Source organism: Patella vulgata, chromosome 4, assembly GCF_932274485.2.
Source record: "Patella vulgata chromosome 4, xgPatVulg1.2, whole genome shotgun sequence".
Taxonomy (NCBI): Eukaryota; Metazoa; Mollusca; class Gastropoda; family Patellidae; genus Patella; species Patella vulgata.
The window spans coordinates 49,691,080-49,708,754 of NC_065882.2; the positions used below are offsets into that span (position 1 = coordinate 49,691,080).

At 34.3% G+C, this 17,675-nt stretch overlaps 1 protein-coding gene and 1 long non-coding RNA gene across 4 annotated transcripts; one reads left to right on the plus strand and one right to left on the minus strand.

Moving 5' to 3' along the window:
• The first annotated feature begins 79 nt into the window (after positions 1–79).
• On the plus strand, positions 80–13,595 carry LOC126817710 (mortality factor 4-like protein 1). Of its 3 annotated transcripts, none has more exons than XM_050544832.2 (12): positions 80–249; positions 1,689–1,735; positions 2,402–2,469; positions 3,191–3,280; positions 5,252–5,388; positions 7,996–8,117; positions 8,841–8,942; positions 10,283–10,371; positions 11,535–11,634; positions 11,867–11,936; positions 12,568–12,652; positions 13,227–13,595. In XM_050544832.2, exons 1-12 carry the CDS (start codon positions 222–224, stop codon positions 13,309–13,311), a joined length of 1,023 nt encoding a protein of 340 aa, XP_050400789.1. In that variant the 5' UTR covers positions 80–221; the 3' UTR covers positions 13,312–13,595. The 3 variants fall into 3 exon arrangements, with proteins under 3 accessions (XP_050400789.1, XP_050400790.1, XP_050400791.1); XM_050544833.2 differs by having other exon boundaries at positions 7,996–8,111; XM_050544834.2 differs by having other exon boundaries at positions 7,996–8,096.
• A 126-nt stretch (positions 13,596–13,721) lies between these two features.
• On the minus strand, positions 13,722–16,775 carry LOC126817712 (uncharacterized). Its single transcript, XR_007679112.1, has 3 exons — positions 16,696–16,775; positions 15,904–16,077; positions 13,722–15,792 (listed from the first exon to the last, which is right to left on the minus strand). It is a non-coding gene; the product is annotated as an uncharacterized LOC126817712 (long non-coding RNA).
• Between the last annotated feature and the right edge of the window lie 900 nt (positions 16,776–17,675).

The following is a 17,675-nucleotide window of genomic DNA, read 5'->3' on the forward strand; positions in this document are numbered from 1 at the left end:
GACGAGAATTAACATTAAAGTCAATGGGGGAAAATATTAGTGATCTGTGACCAGATGCCATGTAGTTATGTCCCTTGAACACATATTTCAATGACGTACTTCCCGAGCATAGAATTATACTATATCTCTGAGTCTCTCGTTCCCGATAAAGAACTTGGCGCTTTTAATTTTTTGCTTTGTCGTCTCATAATTGCTATATTTTTTTAAATTAATACTTCGTTATGCCACCGAAAATGAAATTCCAGGAAGGTAGGTGACTATTTCTGTCATTTAGAATATAAAAGGTTGTCAAAAAAGCAGTAAGTAAAATATGAAATTATGGCCTCCCTTCTTTGGCATTGGAAAAATTTCATTTTGGGGTTTGGCTGTCTAGTTCAGTTCTTAGACAACTACAGGCAAGTTTATAGATACTTATATTTTTCTGGGGACAATATCCAATTTTGTCACGACCTTTATTACATGCTAAAATGTACTCAAATTGAGTACATGTATTTAATAAAGGAGGCAAGTCCTTAACTCAATATCATCCACAGTCTTTGACATTGCAAACACAACTTATTGGTCAGGTTAAATCAACATTGATGTTGTTATCGTACCGTGAAAAGATGGGCTTCTATCCAATATTGGGGGGTTGGATGGCCGAATGGTTAGCACGCGTGCGCTGCATCATACGGTCTGGGGGGGGGGGGGTCGATTCCCCGGTTGTACGTGACAAGGAATAGGGTCGCCTGTCCAACCTCATGGGTTTTCTCAGAGTCCTCCGGTTTTCTCCCACTGCTAAAGAGCCCTACACACAAGCGAATTATTGAAATAAAAAAGTTAAACCATGTCAAATCACGTTTTTCTTCGTCTGCTAAAGAACTGTAAGGTTTCTTTGCGCATACTACAATAACATAGGGATTATCGGTTAATCAGCTTTAATTATCCCACTTGGATTGTTGCCATTTCTAATATTTTCCAAAAAGAGTTTTCTTTGTATGCACTAATTTATCAATTGGTAGTGTACCGCAATCTTGTTTTTTGTGTAGGTCATTTTGAAATAAATTCTACTGCATATTATTCTGTAAATTACTTTTACAGGAAACGTTGACAGTTGTGTTCAACCTTCCCTTTCAACTTATTCCCGAGTCCGAAATGTCACCTGCCCGAGACCGTAACATCGAGGCCATATTTTTTTTAGTTCAAAATGACGTGGGACCAAAATGACATGTAATCTCTACGTGTACCTACACCTCTGTTCTAAGGCTATTTTGGAATTTTTACCTTCTTTTTTCTCCGTGATTCTTCTTTTTTCGCCAAAAGGAATCTTTCTTGCATCATCTGACACAAATTTATAATGATTCAACACTATTTTCAAGTATGGGAACGGTCAGAGACTGTTCCTAAAGGAATTAGTGCAGAGGATGCGGAATGTTGTGAAATTTTGCATTCATCATAACTTTGTATTATAGTTATACTGAACAGAATGGAATCAGTTTTGGACTGATATTTCTTTCTGAGATTCAACTTTTGCAATCCAATATTGTAATTTTCAAGGGATTCAAAATCCCCTCAAATGATGATCAATTCATTGATGTTTTCTTGTTCATTCATCTATATATTATTGTCTGCTCCAATATTTATATATATATATATATACTTTTTTTTATTATACCTGTTTTAATAAATCATCTGAATATTTATTGTAGGGGAGAAAGTGTTATGTTTTCACGGGCCATTACTTTATGAAGCCAAGGTATGTTAACCTATTTGAAGGGTTTATTTGCATTGAATACAATCCCTTAGAGCCATTTTCACTTATTAACACAGTTCCCTCATACCACTCTGAGAATATCCTAGGCAAAATGTCTCCGTATGAGAAAATAAAATCATTTTGATACGGTAGATCTACATTTCACTGTCGTAATCAAGACAATTTGGCTTACTAGATATCTCTAACTTGGTACATAATTGATTTTTTGTCTTTTCTTTTTTTCTAAAAACATGATTGTAATATATCTTTGAGGACATGACTTAAAGATAGGGTCTTTTTTTCCGAAGAGCTATCAAACTCTCTTGATAGCATTGTTGGTCATTTTTATCTACACAAATCATGTAATTCAGATCTGAGGTAAACTATGAAAGACATTGAATGCCTAAACATCCCCTCCTAACTACATTGTATTTGTATTCATTTGCTCAACAGCTTATTTGGCTGCAACTACCGGTAGTGTGACTAATTGCAGGAAAGTAGAATATGTGCAACTAGCTGCAACATGCATTTTTCACAGTCGCATCAGATCGCAAGACTCTCACTTGTATCCAGTTGCATCAAACCCAATGACACACAATTGCACACAATCGCATCTGACCGCTTTAGGAGAGTCTGTCTGTATGATAATGTAACTTTTTTCTTTTACAGTGTGTAAAATATGAGGTGAAGGACAAACTTATTAGGTATTTTATCCATTATAATGGATGGAACAAAAAGTAAGTAAATCTTTTTTATACACCCACATTGAAAAAAATCAAAAACATAACATCTAGGTCAGTCAAAACTTCACAAACATGTATGTAATTTCTGTAATTCTAGAGGCTAGTGTAAAGTGACCCATCAGTCTTTCTAAAACATTGGTTTTCAATAACTCCGTTCTTACAATACATACAGAAAAATGAAGAGACCCAACTGATCACGGAAAATAATCCTACTGATTATCAGGACCTTTTGAAGTTCTGTGCAGGGATAACTGCTGGAGTTATACCCCTTTGTTACAAAATCTTGGGGATGCTCGATTGTCAGTACGTAACGTTCGGGACTGATAGAATTACAATTGAGTAGGGTGGAATTCAGTCCTATCACCGTTCTGTCAATCCCAACAACAGAGGTGGTGTGAGTAGAATCGTGACATAATTAAACAGAATGAATATGTTTCAATTGTCATGGTTGGTTGAAATATTATGTTCTGCATTCAACGCCTGCCTTGTTGTGCAAAATTCCCCTTTCACTTGATTGTCACTATTTTGGGGATTGAGATAATTCAATTCCGGAATGTTCAGTCGAGTATCCCCATTGTTTTACAGTACTTTTGCTGTGAATATAAAAAAAAATCTAACTATTTAGAAAGGTAATATAGTTTGTTTTAATTGGTGTCAAGAAAACATTATTTTATAGGGATAATATGATCAAAGTTTTAAACATGTAATTTTTTAGCTGGGATGAATGGGTACCAGAAGGAAGAGTTTTAAAATGTAATGAAGCTGGTCACCAGAAACAAAAAGAACTTCAAAAAGCACATGCTGGGTAAGACCTAAGGCCGTGTTGAATTGATTCCTTGTTTCTCCTCGCCCGCGCGCTTGGGTCGAGGACCCCGAAAATCGTGCGCTTACGTTTTTAACACACAAAAAAATATTCAAAAAATTACGTTAATAACATCTAAATAAAATTCTACCAAACATCAGAAGTCAATTCTCGTTGTTTATTCCTCGTTACGAACTAAATAAGTAAGTGCAGGGGGCCGCACTACACGCAAAACAAAAATCTACAAGATAAACCTGCGGACAAGACAGAAAATAGGCATTGCACCGAATAAACAAATATCAAATCAAGTGAATGGATCCGGTTGATAATACACATGTAGGGGCCCGCATACTATGGAATAAGTCACACTGTATATGATTGGATGAATTCCGCAAAATGGCGCGTGTAGCAGTCATTTCGGCTAATGAGAAAGCATATTATAAACTGTAAGACAATCGCTAATATTCAACCGCGAACCTGAATAATCAATTTTTTCATTGGCTAAAATTATAACTCGTGTCATTATTATTCAAGTATTACCCAATCATATCTTGTGTAATAAATAACGCACGCCTTACAAAATGGTGAGCTAGCCGGGACATAGGTAAATTCGCGTACCGGTCGGCCTAATTTATTGATGTTCAAGGAAATAATAGTGGCCCCGTTCGCTCGTTTCTGGAGTTTAACAAACGAACGAACAAACGAGACCACTATTATTTCCTTGAACATCAATAAATAAATTAGGCCGACCGGTACGCGAATTTACTTATCTCGACTCGACTTTGGTGGTTATTCCCAGCACTTTCACGTTCGATGATATTATCGAAACCATCTATAACTCAACAAGCGAATCAAATTATAACTGGAATGTTACCATTGTATTTTAACACAAGAATACGGAAAATTTATATCAAAATATGGTTATTTCATTTTTTAAAAAGTTAAACAAAGAAGCCACTTGTTACCAAATTTTAGTTTGTTATTAAATTTATTTAATTAAATATTATCTGTGTTTTTATTCTAACCAATAATATAACTAGATTATTTATAATATTATTAAAAATGGTACACAACCCTCAGACTATATAGGTATTATGCCAGACCACTTTGTGTTTTGAAACCCACTTTGTGTTGTGTTTACCGCACTACCGCACATGATTGCCAGAGTGGTGGCAGGAGAAACAAGGAATCAATTCAACACGGCCTAATACAAAACATGTGAAATTTTGGATTCATTATATACATGTGGTACCATGTTAAATTAGTTTCAGTATACATGTATGCATAACCTAAAGTGCAAATATTAATAGTCTGGAGGCTCAACACGGGGGGAGGGTCCACCAAATGGGCACAAAAAATTTTGCGTAGAATACGATGCTGAGTGGTAATCAGTCCGCCGTTGGGGCGTTTTCGAGATATTCGGGGTCAAAGGTAAAATGGGTTCATTTGCACTGAAAGTGAATGCACAGTCTTTCTTGTATAAGCATATTTATCTTTTTAAAAAAGCATATTTATCTTTTTTAAAAAAAAGCATATTTATCTTTTTAAAAGAAGACCTTATTTTATTGTTATTTCGCCACCACTCAAAGTAAAAATTTGCTGTTTTTGGATACCATAGAGTTTGGCTTTATTTTAGTAATTTTCAATCCCTGTTTTCTGAAAATTAATGTTATGGCTAGTGTTGTAAACCAACATCACATGTCAGATATTTTTTAGAGATAAATAGCCTTTGAATTATCAAGATGCAAAGTTGTGGGTTGATATTTTCAGGTATGTTTGTCTCATTTGGCCAAACAAAGTCACAAATAAGGAAGCAACCATTGCATTCTATAACTATAACATTCTGTCTTAGTTCTCTGTAAAAAAAAAAACGGTTGTAACTAAACACAAAATACAGTAAGAAAGTTTTTGATCCAAGACTAATATTTGGACCATAATTGTTGTGAAATATTATCTTGAATATTCTATTTATAGAAATACTAAGAGAGCTAAAGCAACAAAGAAAGAAAAAGACAATGATAAAGACAAAGCTAAAGAAAAGGATAAGGACAAGGAAAAGGACACAAATACGTCTGCGACAGAAAAAGAACCTGTAGTGAAAAAGCCCAGAGGTAAATTTATATTGTGATCATTAAGTTGTAAAACTTTTTAAATATATTATACATTCACCTGCTATAACTTATTACTTATACAACATTTCTTTTTACAACATCTCCTAGTTACATCAAAATAAAGTATTAATTTGGGTTGATCTGATGTATTATTGTCCACCGCCTTTCGAAGAAAGCAGAGGACTATTAAAATGGGTTTGTCTGGCTGTCCGTCCGTCTGTCTGTCCGTCACACTTTTTGGGACACAATAACTCTCTTTCTAATTGAGCTACAATGTTCAAACTTGGTGTAGGTGTTTATTAGGTCAATGCCTTGATGGATTTTGAAGATGAGCATTTTCGGCTTAGAGTAAGCAGAGATAAGCAATTTGATTGGTTGATGCTTTGGGACACGATAACTTTAGTTCTTATTAAGTGAGAGTGATGAAACTTGGTGTATAGTTTCATTACATCAATACCTTGACTAAGTTTGATAATGAGCATTTTCTGCTCAGGGTAAGCACACCCATAAGCAATTTGATTGGTCGAGACCTTAGAACACAATAACTCTCCTTCTAATTGAGCTAAAATCTTCAAACTTGGTGTAGGTGTTTATTAGGTCATTGCCTTGATGGGGTTCGAAGATGAGCATTTTCTGCTTAGGGTAAGCAGAAATAAGCAATTTGATTGGTTGATGCTTTTGGACATGATAACTTTAGTTCTAATTAAGTGAGAGTGATGAAACTTGGTGTAATAGTTTCAGAGTAAGCAGAGCGATAAACAATTTGATTGGTCGAGACTTTGGAACACAATAACTCTCCTTCTAATTGAGGTAGAATGTTTAAACTTGGTGTAGGCGTTCATATTAGGTGAATGCCTTTATGGAGTTCTATGATGAACATTGTCTGCTTGAGTTAAGCAGAAATAAGCAATCTGATTGGTTGATGCTTTGAGGCACGATAACTTTGGTTATAATGAAGTGAGAGCGATGGAACTTCAAATATAGATTCATTATATCATTACCTTGACTAATTTCGATGGTGAGAATTTTCTGCTTAGGCTAATGAGCGATAAGCAATTTGATTGGTCAAGACGTTGGAACATAACAACTCTGCTTTTAATTTAGGTAGAATGTTTAAACTTGATGTAGATGTTCATTAGGTGAATGTCTTGACTGAGTTCAATGATTGAGTAATTACTAAATATCTGTCCATAGTAAGGATAATTACTGAAATACCACAGGAGTTCTCTGATTAAGAGTCCATTTAATGTTCCAAAAACTTCCCAAACTGTTTAAATGGCACCAGGATGACTTGACTTCATCTCACTAGTTAAAGTTATAACAAATATAAATGGTATCATATATTAAACATGATCACAGTTGTCAAGTTTACATCTGTGAGTTGTAAATGGTACCTAGATTAATGGACTTTGCCTCGATATCAATAAAAGTCAAATTTGATGTCGGCCGAGGGGTCATACAAATTGATTGATACTGGATATTTGTTGTAAGAAAATTTTTCCATCTTTTCCTCTCTACGCTTTACATACTACATTTCTTATTTCATTTTTTTTTTATCCCCCGCCTTTCAAAGAAGCAGGGGACTATTAAAATGGGTTCGTCTGTCTGTTCACACTTTGTGTAGGTGTTTATTAGGTGAATGCCTTGATGGAGTTCGAAGATAAGAATTTTCTGCTACGGGTAAGCAGAGATAAGCAATTTGATTGGTTGATGCTTTGGGATACAATAACTTTAGTTCTAATTTTAATTAGAACTAAAGTTATGGTGTATAGTTTCATCACATCAATACCATGACTAACTTCGATAATGAACATTTTCTACTGAGGGTAAGTGGAGCGATAAGCAATTTGATTGGTCAAGACTTTGAGACACAATAACTCTCCTTCTTACTGAGGTAGAATGTTCAAACTTGGTGTAGGTGCTCATTAGGTCAATGGTTTAATGGAGTTCAATGATGAACATTGTCTGCTTACAGTACGCAGATATCTGATTGGTTGATGCTTTTGGGCACGATAACTTTGGTTATAATTAAGTGAGAGCTATGAAACTCTGAGTATAGATTCATTATATCATTACCTTGACTAAGTTTGATGAGAATTTTCTGCTTAGGCTAAGGAGCGATAAACAATTTGATTGGTCAAGACTTTGGAACATAACAACATTGCTTTTAATTTAGGTAGAATGCTTGAACTTGATGTTGATGTTCATTAGGTGATTGTCTTGACTGAGTTCAATGATTAACATTTCCCGCTAAAGCTAAGCAATTTCTTTGACTTTGATTCTATCTGATAGAGAGTGATGAAACTTAGTGTATACTTGATAATCAGTTTGATTGCCACATACTTTTGAAAAAGATAAACGTGCAATTAATATGTGTCTATCTATTTTCTTTCGGGATTTCGGCAGGGGACATCAGTCTCACCGTTGGCTTGTTCAAATTTACATGTCTTGTCGACTTTATGTTCAACTGTGCTTGAAAATATCATCTAGCTGTTGTTAGTATTATTTAAATTATTAATTCTTTTTCAAAAATACTTTCTTTGTGCACCAGTTAAATTAACTTTATAGTGTATTATTTTAACTTTATTGTTTAATTTATAAATACAGGTGCCCCAGTTCGAGCTTCAACACCTGTTCCAGAGTCTTCTAGTTCGACTGACTCCAAGAGGAAGCGTGTGAGAACAGCTGCTGAATCTACAGTAGAATCTGTAAGACCACGAAAAGTAAATGTAGGAGGACTATAAAGAATATAAATTAATGAGCACCATGTTATGTTACTATCACACATTTAATACATTTCATATAAAAAAATACATCCTTGCTTCAGAGAAAGAAGGTTACAAGTGACTTATTTTAAATCATTTTATTTTGCAATAAGATGATACCGGTACTAAATTTTGTATTTTTGTCCTCCTTACAATATATCGTATATTTTTTTTCTTTTCAAGAAATTTTTAGCAATTATGATTTAAAGTTTGAAGCTATGAAAACTTCTTTCGGATCAGTTTGAATTGTTAATGTTACAATTTTTATACCTCCATATTTCTTGTGGTCAGCATTGTCTGTTCATACAAATTTTGGTCAGAATTGTATATCAAATTTGCACTGCCCCTGTCACCAAACCAAAACCATGTAAATTTTTTGATCACTTAATTATAATTATTAATGAATTTATAATTTAAAACACACATTTGAAAGTGGCAATAATTTTGTAAAAAATCTAAAAAGGAACTTTTTGTCCGTTTATTATCCTATGTTTTTTGATTTATCTCACAAAAATTGATTTTTATTGGTATCTGAAAGATGGATGGGCAGAAAAACAATTTTGTGGAAAGTGTCACATGCTTCCCTGTGTCATTTCAAGACAGTATATAATCCCATGTCTTTAAGGGCATATTTATTTTAAAATGGTGACCTGTACTCTAATTTTTGAAATGTAATATATATTACAGGAAGAAGCTTATTTATCAAAAATAGAAGTAAAGATAAAAATACCAGATGAATTAAAACCTTGGTTAGTTGATGATTGGGATTTAATCTCAAGACAAAAAATGGTAGGTGATTTATTTATAGTTAATAAATAATTAGAATTTATTAGTGATGGTCCGATATGGCACCTATCGGTTTTACCGATATCAGATATTGACCGCGAAATATATCTGCCGATACAGATACAATTACCGATAGTGGTGGATATAAAACTATTACACATTAAAATGCCTCAAATGGCATGATAATCTATGTAGATATGTCATTGTTAGTCAGGAAACGCATGGTACTATTTTACCTCGGGAATCAAACACGAACGCTGTGTTTTTGGAAGTAATAAAATTGGGTCACGCTTCCTACCCAATCACAAATACAGTCCATCTATTACGAACTTAATTATTTGCTGTATCATTAATGAATAAAGTCGAGATTATCATTTTTAAGTGTTGATTACGATATAATTCCCTAAAGTGATCGGCACCTGTATGTCAATAATAGATGTCGGAATGGTTCATGTGGTAATGAATGAAACATCAAAGCGATAGCTTCTAGACCTGTCTGTCAACAGTGGCAATCACATGACATTATCCCGCCATTTCTAGAACTATAGTTAAAAATAAAACCATCTAATGAAAACTCATTTGTTGGTAGTATGATCTATATTATAAGTTATTATTTATTGATACAAATTATGTCTAAATTTTTAAAGTAGCCTAGCATAAAAATACAAATCACTAAATTATTTCTAAATTTTTATCGGCATCTACTCTAGAAGTCGGAATGTCTGACAGCAATCACGTGACATCAAAGGGGTATACCCCCTCTCATCTTTCATTCCAGTCACCATAAACCGTGTGATATTTTCCCGCCTTTTCCAAAACTTTTACCCATACTCATTTTGATAGTGTCCAGACAATACCAGCAGTGAACTAGATAAAACGCAGGAAAAAAATGCATGCCAGAAGTAGTAAGATTTGGAACTATTTCAGGATAAGCGACATAACAGCACAAGACGGTTCATACCAGTCCGGTATGCAATGAAGAGCCATTGTTGACATCTTCTTTATCATTAATCAAAAGTATTTTTGCCTGAACATCATTTGAAGGATTGAGAATCCCTTGCCAATAACAATATTATAAAAGTTGATTCTCTAAAAGTTGAAAAGGAATATGGGCCCTAAAATGGTCCAGTTCTGTTCAGCACCACCTGTATTCTTGGTAAAATATTTTGATGGACCCTATTTTTAATCAAATTAAATCCAAGTCTGCAGATTATCTGCTATTTATGGTTTGATTTGATTTGATTTTCTTAATTAAATGTGAAATATTCAATTCGAGTACATGAAAAATAATATATTGTAAGAATATATAGGTTGATTTTGTAATATTTGTGTTATATTTACAGTTGGTCTCATTACCATGTAAATTGACAGTGGATCAAATTTTAGATGATTACATCAAAGCAAAAACGACCAAAGGAAATAATCCAAATAAGTAAGTAATAAAGTAATGTAGCATCCATATTGAACTACAGATTATGGTCACAACTATTATTGGAACAGCAAATGCTTCAGACCACAGTCTGTTCAATATGGCAGTGCCTATTTCGGTATCAGTAGTAAACATCTGCTTTATTTTCTACTAATTATTTTTTTAAAACTGTTTTTCAATGATGGTGATGAAGAAATCATTTTGAGAAATTTTATGACAAGACTGGCCCAATCCTAATTAATTAATGTGACTGGCCTGTTGAGCTGGGCGGTATCCCTGGAACTAGATATCCCGATATTTTTAAAATATCGCGATATAATCACTATATCGCAATATTTTATACAATGTCAATAATTTCAGTTTATCACTTTTTAAATGTAAAAGAAAAACATGCATAAAAAGTTGGAAATACCCCTGGAGTATTCATTTGGCACTTTCTAGTCAATATTATTAAAAGTTTTTAGCTTAAATACAGTACAGAATTTATAAACAAAATTTAATGAGCTGGTTCAAACACAGATCTGTCTTAAGCCACGAAGACTTGCTAAATATATTGGTCTATGTTGTTTATTTAAATTTTTATTTCTAGTATATTAATTATGATATTTTATTTAAATTAAGAATATTTACATGAATGAGGCACCCCAAAAAACATTTAAAAAAAAATTTGTGTTCTTTCGGCTGTGCATGTTTTTTTATAACTACAGGTACGATTGGATGCTATAAATTTACCAGAACAATCTTGTTTTTTCTCATTCAACTTTCAAGTACATACCTTCTTGAAAATGCAAAAATTATACTATAAAAAAAGTGTCCACTGATTTAGTCAAATACATTTTTCTGTATCACAGACAGCAATGACACGTCCAACGCTGAATGATAATCAGTCTACCGGAACTCTCAATATAGTTGGCATTATTTATATAAATATCGCTCAGCTCTGCTGGCCTGAACATACTCTCCAAATGGTTCTACTTATCACTTATCACACAGTTGGCAAATTGAAGAGTATGTGGAATCAATGGAAATATAAATGACCAAAAACATTAAATCTTCTATTTCATTTCTATTAATAAATGATGCCATAAATCATTGCCCGTCTGTTTGTCTGCACATAACTATTAAATGTGAGTTTAAATACATTGTGTGTTATTTTATGTTTGTAGAGATGCAATATTAGAAGTAACAAAAGGTATTCGTGAATATTTCACTGTCATGTTAGGAACACATCTATTATATAAATTTGAAAGACCACAATATAGAGAGGTATGTAACAGACATATATTTATTTATTGACTTCAATTTCATTTTATGTGCAAAAGTACAACAAAAGAAATCTTAGCTTTGTGAACTTCTCAAATGATATTTAGTGTCAGCTGTTCGGGAAGGAGTAAGCATAGCCTGTCTACTACATGACATTAATTATGGCCAGGTGTGTTTGAAACCTAATCATCTTCCTATGTTGAAAGTTTTATGAAACATTATTAAACTTTTGTAGATTCTTACAGACCATGCTGACATGCCAGTAACAAACATATATGGTGCTACACATCTGCTTAGATTATTTGGTAAGTTAATTCCAGGAATTAACCGGAACATTTTTTGAAATAGCCCTTTTATAGCTCAAAAGAGAGGGTTATAATCTGATCGCCGTTTTCCATATGCCTATATTAAAATGAAATTTTTAACATTTTATGCTATTCCAAATAAATGAACCCCTGAGCAACAAACATGACTGCATATCGTAAAGTGGGTTAATTGAGGACATGTTTCGAGCTCTTCATCAACTGGTGCCATAAAAATTCCAATGTAGTGACAAATAAACCTATCACTGGAAGTAGTAGAAGGGTGGAAGAATCCCTATAACTGTACAAGTAAGTATAGATCTCAGTGAGATCCAGACTAACTTTTGATAGCTTTGGAATTTTATATTATACTATTAATGATATGCCTTCAAACATGGTAAAAATATAAGCTAGTGTCCACTCTGTAGGGCCTAATTCTTTGGAAATCACTAGGTAAATTATGTCATTTATAAAATTAAGTCAGTGAAATTTTCACTACCGTATGTGCTGTAGTTTCTGCAATTTGTTCATGTAAATGTACTGTCATCCAGGCATTTCAGGATAAGTATAGAAAAATTACATTCGATTTGATCATTTAAGCACTATATTAGTTGACTGTTGTTGTATATTTCAGTAAAACTAGGAGGAATGTTGGCCTATACAGCTTTAGATGAAAAAAGTGTGCAATTACTTCTTACACATATACATGATTTTCTAAAGTAAGTAAATCTGTTTACAGGCTATGAGGTTAAACAAACGTAAAACAGAAAATTTATTTGGGCTTGCTTTCATTTTCAAGGCTAGTTCAATATATTTATGACTTGTGTCTATGTTAATATATCATGATGATCCAGTGTTAACTCATCTTGTTGTGTGGCTTTGTCTATTTTAAATCTGGGGGGGTTGGGTGGCCGAATGGTTCGCGTTTGATCATAAGGTTTTTCATTGAGTCAAGTTTCGATTCCCCGCTTGTACATGACAAGGAGCAGGGTCGCCTGTCCAACATCATGGGTTTTTTCCGGGTCCTCCACTTTCCTCCCACTGTTAAGACCCCTACATGCTAGCGAATTATTGAAATAAAATGGAACCATATGTTAGTCCAGAAATGACCTACTTTGTGTAAATTGGACATTAAACCCCATTTCTCTCACTCTCTTTAAATCTAGTGTGAATTTTTGAGAGCAAATCTAAATCTTTATATTTCTTCTTTTCAAAATAACCACTTCTTCTTGCCTATGCTGTATAGATTTGAATAAAAAAATTATGTTAATATTTATACCTTTTTATTTTCAGATATTTACATAAAAATTCATCAACATTATTCAACATCAAAGATTATACAGTGGCTCCCCCGGAATATCACAGAAAGGCTATCTAGACATTTGTGTGAAAATTAGAACTAAATGAAAATAAAGTTAAAAGTGTTTCTCAATAACTATGGACAGTAATGGATGAATCCTGTATAATTTTATGTTATTGATTGAACTAAACGTGTTATATAGTGATCATTGCTTTCAAATGTGAAAACCTTTATAAACAATATGCATAGAGTAATGGAGTGTTTTCACATGTGACATCATACATACATATATGTACATACATCATATTCAATTAAGGATGAATAAATGGACTACTATTGCAAATTATTGCAATAAAATTGAATGACATGTTGGTCCCAAAATAACCTAGCAAATGTTAAGCCCCATTTCTCTTTTTCTTCTGTCTGAATCTATGTCCTGGCTGCAGTAGTCAAGCAATCTGGGCACTCACCAAGTAGGTCTCAGGATTTATCAAGCCTGGCCTTTAGGGTTGGTGTCTGGATCACAGTGGAAAGGTCTGCCATTGACAGAAAATGGAAGGAGGTTTAACGTCTTACTGTTTTGCTCCGACTGGGATGGATGGCTGAATGGTTAGCACGTGCGCGCTGTATCATATAGTCTGTCATTGAGTCAACTGGCGGGGTTTCGATTCCCCGGTTGTACGTGACAAGGAGTAGGGTCGCCTATCCAACCTCGTGGGTTTTCTCCGGGGCCTCATATTCCTAAAACTACTAAAGAACCGTACGCGCAAGCGAATTATGGAAATAAAAATGAACCATATGTTAGTCCCAAAATAACCTAGTTTGTGTCGAGTGGACGATAAACCCCATTTCTCTATCTCTCTCTCTATGTGCTACGAGGGAAATTTTGCCCGGGCAGTGGCACTTTGGCCTACTCTTATATCGAATTCCAACTGCCGAGGGATCTTTTACGTATATACATGGGACTTCGGATTTTTGCCCCATCCGAACACGGATGAAGTATTCCGTTGATAAGACATTTAACTCCATTCAATTTCTCAAGTTATGCATGGAATTGAACATTGAGTCCTTTCTTTCATATATTTATCTGCTGAAGATAAATACTTTTGATACGCCAACATTGAAATGTATATTTTCATTGCTCGAGGACACTCTAGAGGCTAAAGTTAATATCCGATTGACTTTAAATTTATACACAGTGTTAAAGGCCATGAGCCGAAAAAGCCTATCGATTGATAATTACTACCAGAGTTATGGCCCTTGTTCACTTTGAAAAATCTCATGGATGCTCTCAAGGCTAAAGTTAATCTCTGATTGACTTTAAATTTATACACAGTGTTTAAGCTCATGAGATGAAGAAGCCTATTGATTTTAACGATTTCAGATAATTACTGGCAGAATAGGCCCTTGACTCTAAATTTATACACAGTGTTTAAGGTCATGAGACGAAGAATGATTTTCAAGATATCCGATTGACTTTAAATTTATACACTGTGTTTCAGGTCATGATTTTATATTTATACACTGTGTTTACGCCTATATATAATCATTTCAATCGAGTACTAAACACAAGATAATAAACAACTCGGCAAGGAGGGAGGGGGGCTCGAATTGTTTGAAGATACAAGGTCTCTAGCATCATTTTGGCGTATACCTATAGTAACTCACATTTAACACAACAACATATCATATGACATACCAAATACATTTACATGTTTAAAACATCAAGCTTTTTAGCACCTGACAAAACGAAGATGAAAGTAATACATTAGTTTCTCTTTCAGTTTCGTTTTTAATAATCGGATACCAGTCAGCTTACATAAGCGATCGATAATCGCATGCATGATCACTGGCGGCAGAGCGTGACACTAGTTCGCTTACCAATACCATCATTGTAGCGTTCTACGGGCCTGTACTAAGCCCCGATTACCTGCCGGGGTCCGGATACCCTGATATTGACGAGAGCCTTAAACAGGCGTGAAGGCCCGGGGAGGTGGTTTATAGTTTCAAATTCAACAATCTTTTCAAAAATAAGTGGACTGACAGAATCTGATTCTAATCCTACCCACGCCACTAGGTACACACATTCAGATTGTGGAATATTAATATTAAAATCGTCTAATTTCCAGTATAAGTTTAAAATTATAAATTTCTGATCTCTATAAATGTTCTGGTTTAGTATTTCCCCGACTGTAGAAAACGAAGTAAAGGGACTGGTTAGGACCAAATGTTTGCTGACAATAATATGATCTTCATCAGAATTTCTGATCTTTGTTTTTAAGACACATCTCTCTAGATTCATCACATACCACTCGGTTAAAGTTTGCTACAAACAGAATCAATATTTTTCTAACAAGATGATCTTCATCAGAATCCTACATCTCTGTTTTTATGACACGTCTTTAAATTCACATATATCATTAAGATGAATATTCAAGATTCGCCCACTGAACAGGCCTGTTTTAACCTCTACACGAGCTTTATGTTCTTCATTATCAATTGATTCTAACCTGGCCTCCATTCCTCTGTATCCTCCATTTACCACTCGGACAACTTGACCTAGTGGTGGAATAACAGATTGAAGGTCATTCTGATGAACAGGAGTTAACTTCTCTGTATGGTTTAATTTAACCACAGCAGTATCATTGAAAGAATTATATAAAATAGTACCTGTTTTGTTTTTCACTGACTCACCCAGTCTGTCTGTGATTACTTGCACGACTAATCCTTTAGCTAACCAGCTCTGTGATCTGTTGGAAGCTTCACGCTCCCTTTCTATATCCGATTTAACCTCATCCAGTGCAGACTTCTTATGGTTTATTTTCTGTTTGCTCATATTTGTTCCTGAAAGTAAAACAGAAGATTCCAAAATATCTCCCGACTTTTGCTTTTTAACGCCATTAAGTGCATTAATCAGGGAATTATTGCCGGAAACACGGTTATAACCCATGTGTGCCTTTTGCAAAGGAAAAGAAATCTTACGTCGAGAAATTGTACATTCTGTTTGAGGGGACTTTTTTTCGCAACCATTTCCACTTCGCTTTATCAGTCTTTTTATAGAATGGGGTAAAATTGCTCGTTTAATGGGACCACGCATAGACGTTTCTTGAACAAACATCAGATTTTGGTCAAAAAGAGAGCTTCTATATATTTTCATCCAGCATATGAAACTTTCAAAGTCTCCCCATCGAGTCTTATCAACTGATACTGGATTATTCACTCGTTTTAAATATTCTTCTTGAACCACAACTGGTGGAACTTTTCTCCTGCAAAAACTAGACAAAGATTCCAAAAATCCATTCAGATATTCGTTCGAATTAACCTCGGTTAGAGTGTCCATGTAACGACTTTGTAAAAACCTTTGATTTTTATGTTTTTCACTGTACATATGAATTAGAAACTCTTCATGATTTTTACTGGTTGTTTTACATGTTCTACAATAGTACTTTCCATTCGACAAACCTGATATCGATCGTGATATTTCCATAGCGCGATGGAGCTCTGTACGAAGCTTACTATATATCCGTCGGCATGAATAACTGTCATTTAGAAATGTTGAGTTAGGGTGTGTGTGTGTGTGTGTTTATATATGTATGGACTGCTATTGTGCAACACAGGTGAAACGTTAAATGTGTATTCACAAACGAATAAATGTATTCAACGTTTCTAAAACGATTATAAACGTTTTCTTCGCCAGCCAATAAGTACGACCAATGTATTATAAACGTTTTCAATTTTATTTGACCAGATTACAATTCAATACTAGTGATTTTGTTATTTATAGTGCACTCTTTCACACGACGTGTTCATGAGCACTTTACAAAGTGTCAATATGATCATAAAACCAAAATTATGGATACAGTGTCGGTTAAAAGCTTGTTTAAATAAATGTTGTTTTTTTTAAAAGAATATAGAGATGTACAACATCTTAAACTAAAACGTAGATTATTACATAAAACTGGGGCTTGAAAACTAAAAGAGCGCTGACCATATAAGAGACTTTAAGTTAACAGCTGATGTGGGGTTCAAAAGTAGTTTATCTGATGTACGTAATGTCAGACCAGGTGTTTAAAGTTCTGAAAAGTCAGAGAGGTAATCAGGAGCTGTGTAAATTATATAAAACTGGAGTTATGTGATCACATTTCTTAGTTAAAGTAACAAGGCTCGCTGCAGTATTCTGTACTTTTTGTAATTTATCTATAAGCTTTACAGGTATACCAACGAAGAGTGTATTAAAATTATTTAATCGTGAAGTGACCATGGAAGAGAATTAACAAGTGACTAAATGGCGTCTATAGTTAGAAATATTTACGTATTTTTCCTATACTTCTTATATTAAAATAGCTAACCTGGGGGTCCCTGTGTTGGCCGAGAAAGTTCATCGGGATTTTCTGGAGTGGTTCCCCCTTGTCAGTTGGTGCAGAAAAGGGGCTCTGGCAAGC

Bases quoted from the DNA above. Each gene is read 5' to 3' on its own strand.
- LOC126817710 (XM_050544832.2), top strand. From the start codon at position 222: ATGCCACCGAAAATGAAATTCCAGGAAG. The intron at 250-1,688 runs GTAGGTGACTAT...TATTTATTGTAG, and splicing joins GAAAATGAAATTCCAGGAAG to GGGAGAAAGTGTTATGTTTT. The intron at 3,281-5,251 runs GTAAGACCTAAG...TTCTATTTATAG, and splicing joins CTTCAAAAAGCACATGCTGG to AAATACTAAGAGAGCTAAAG.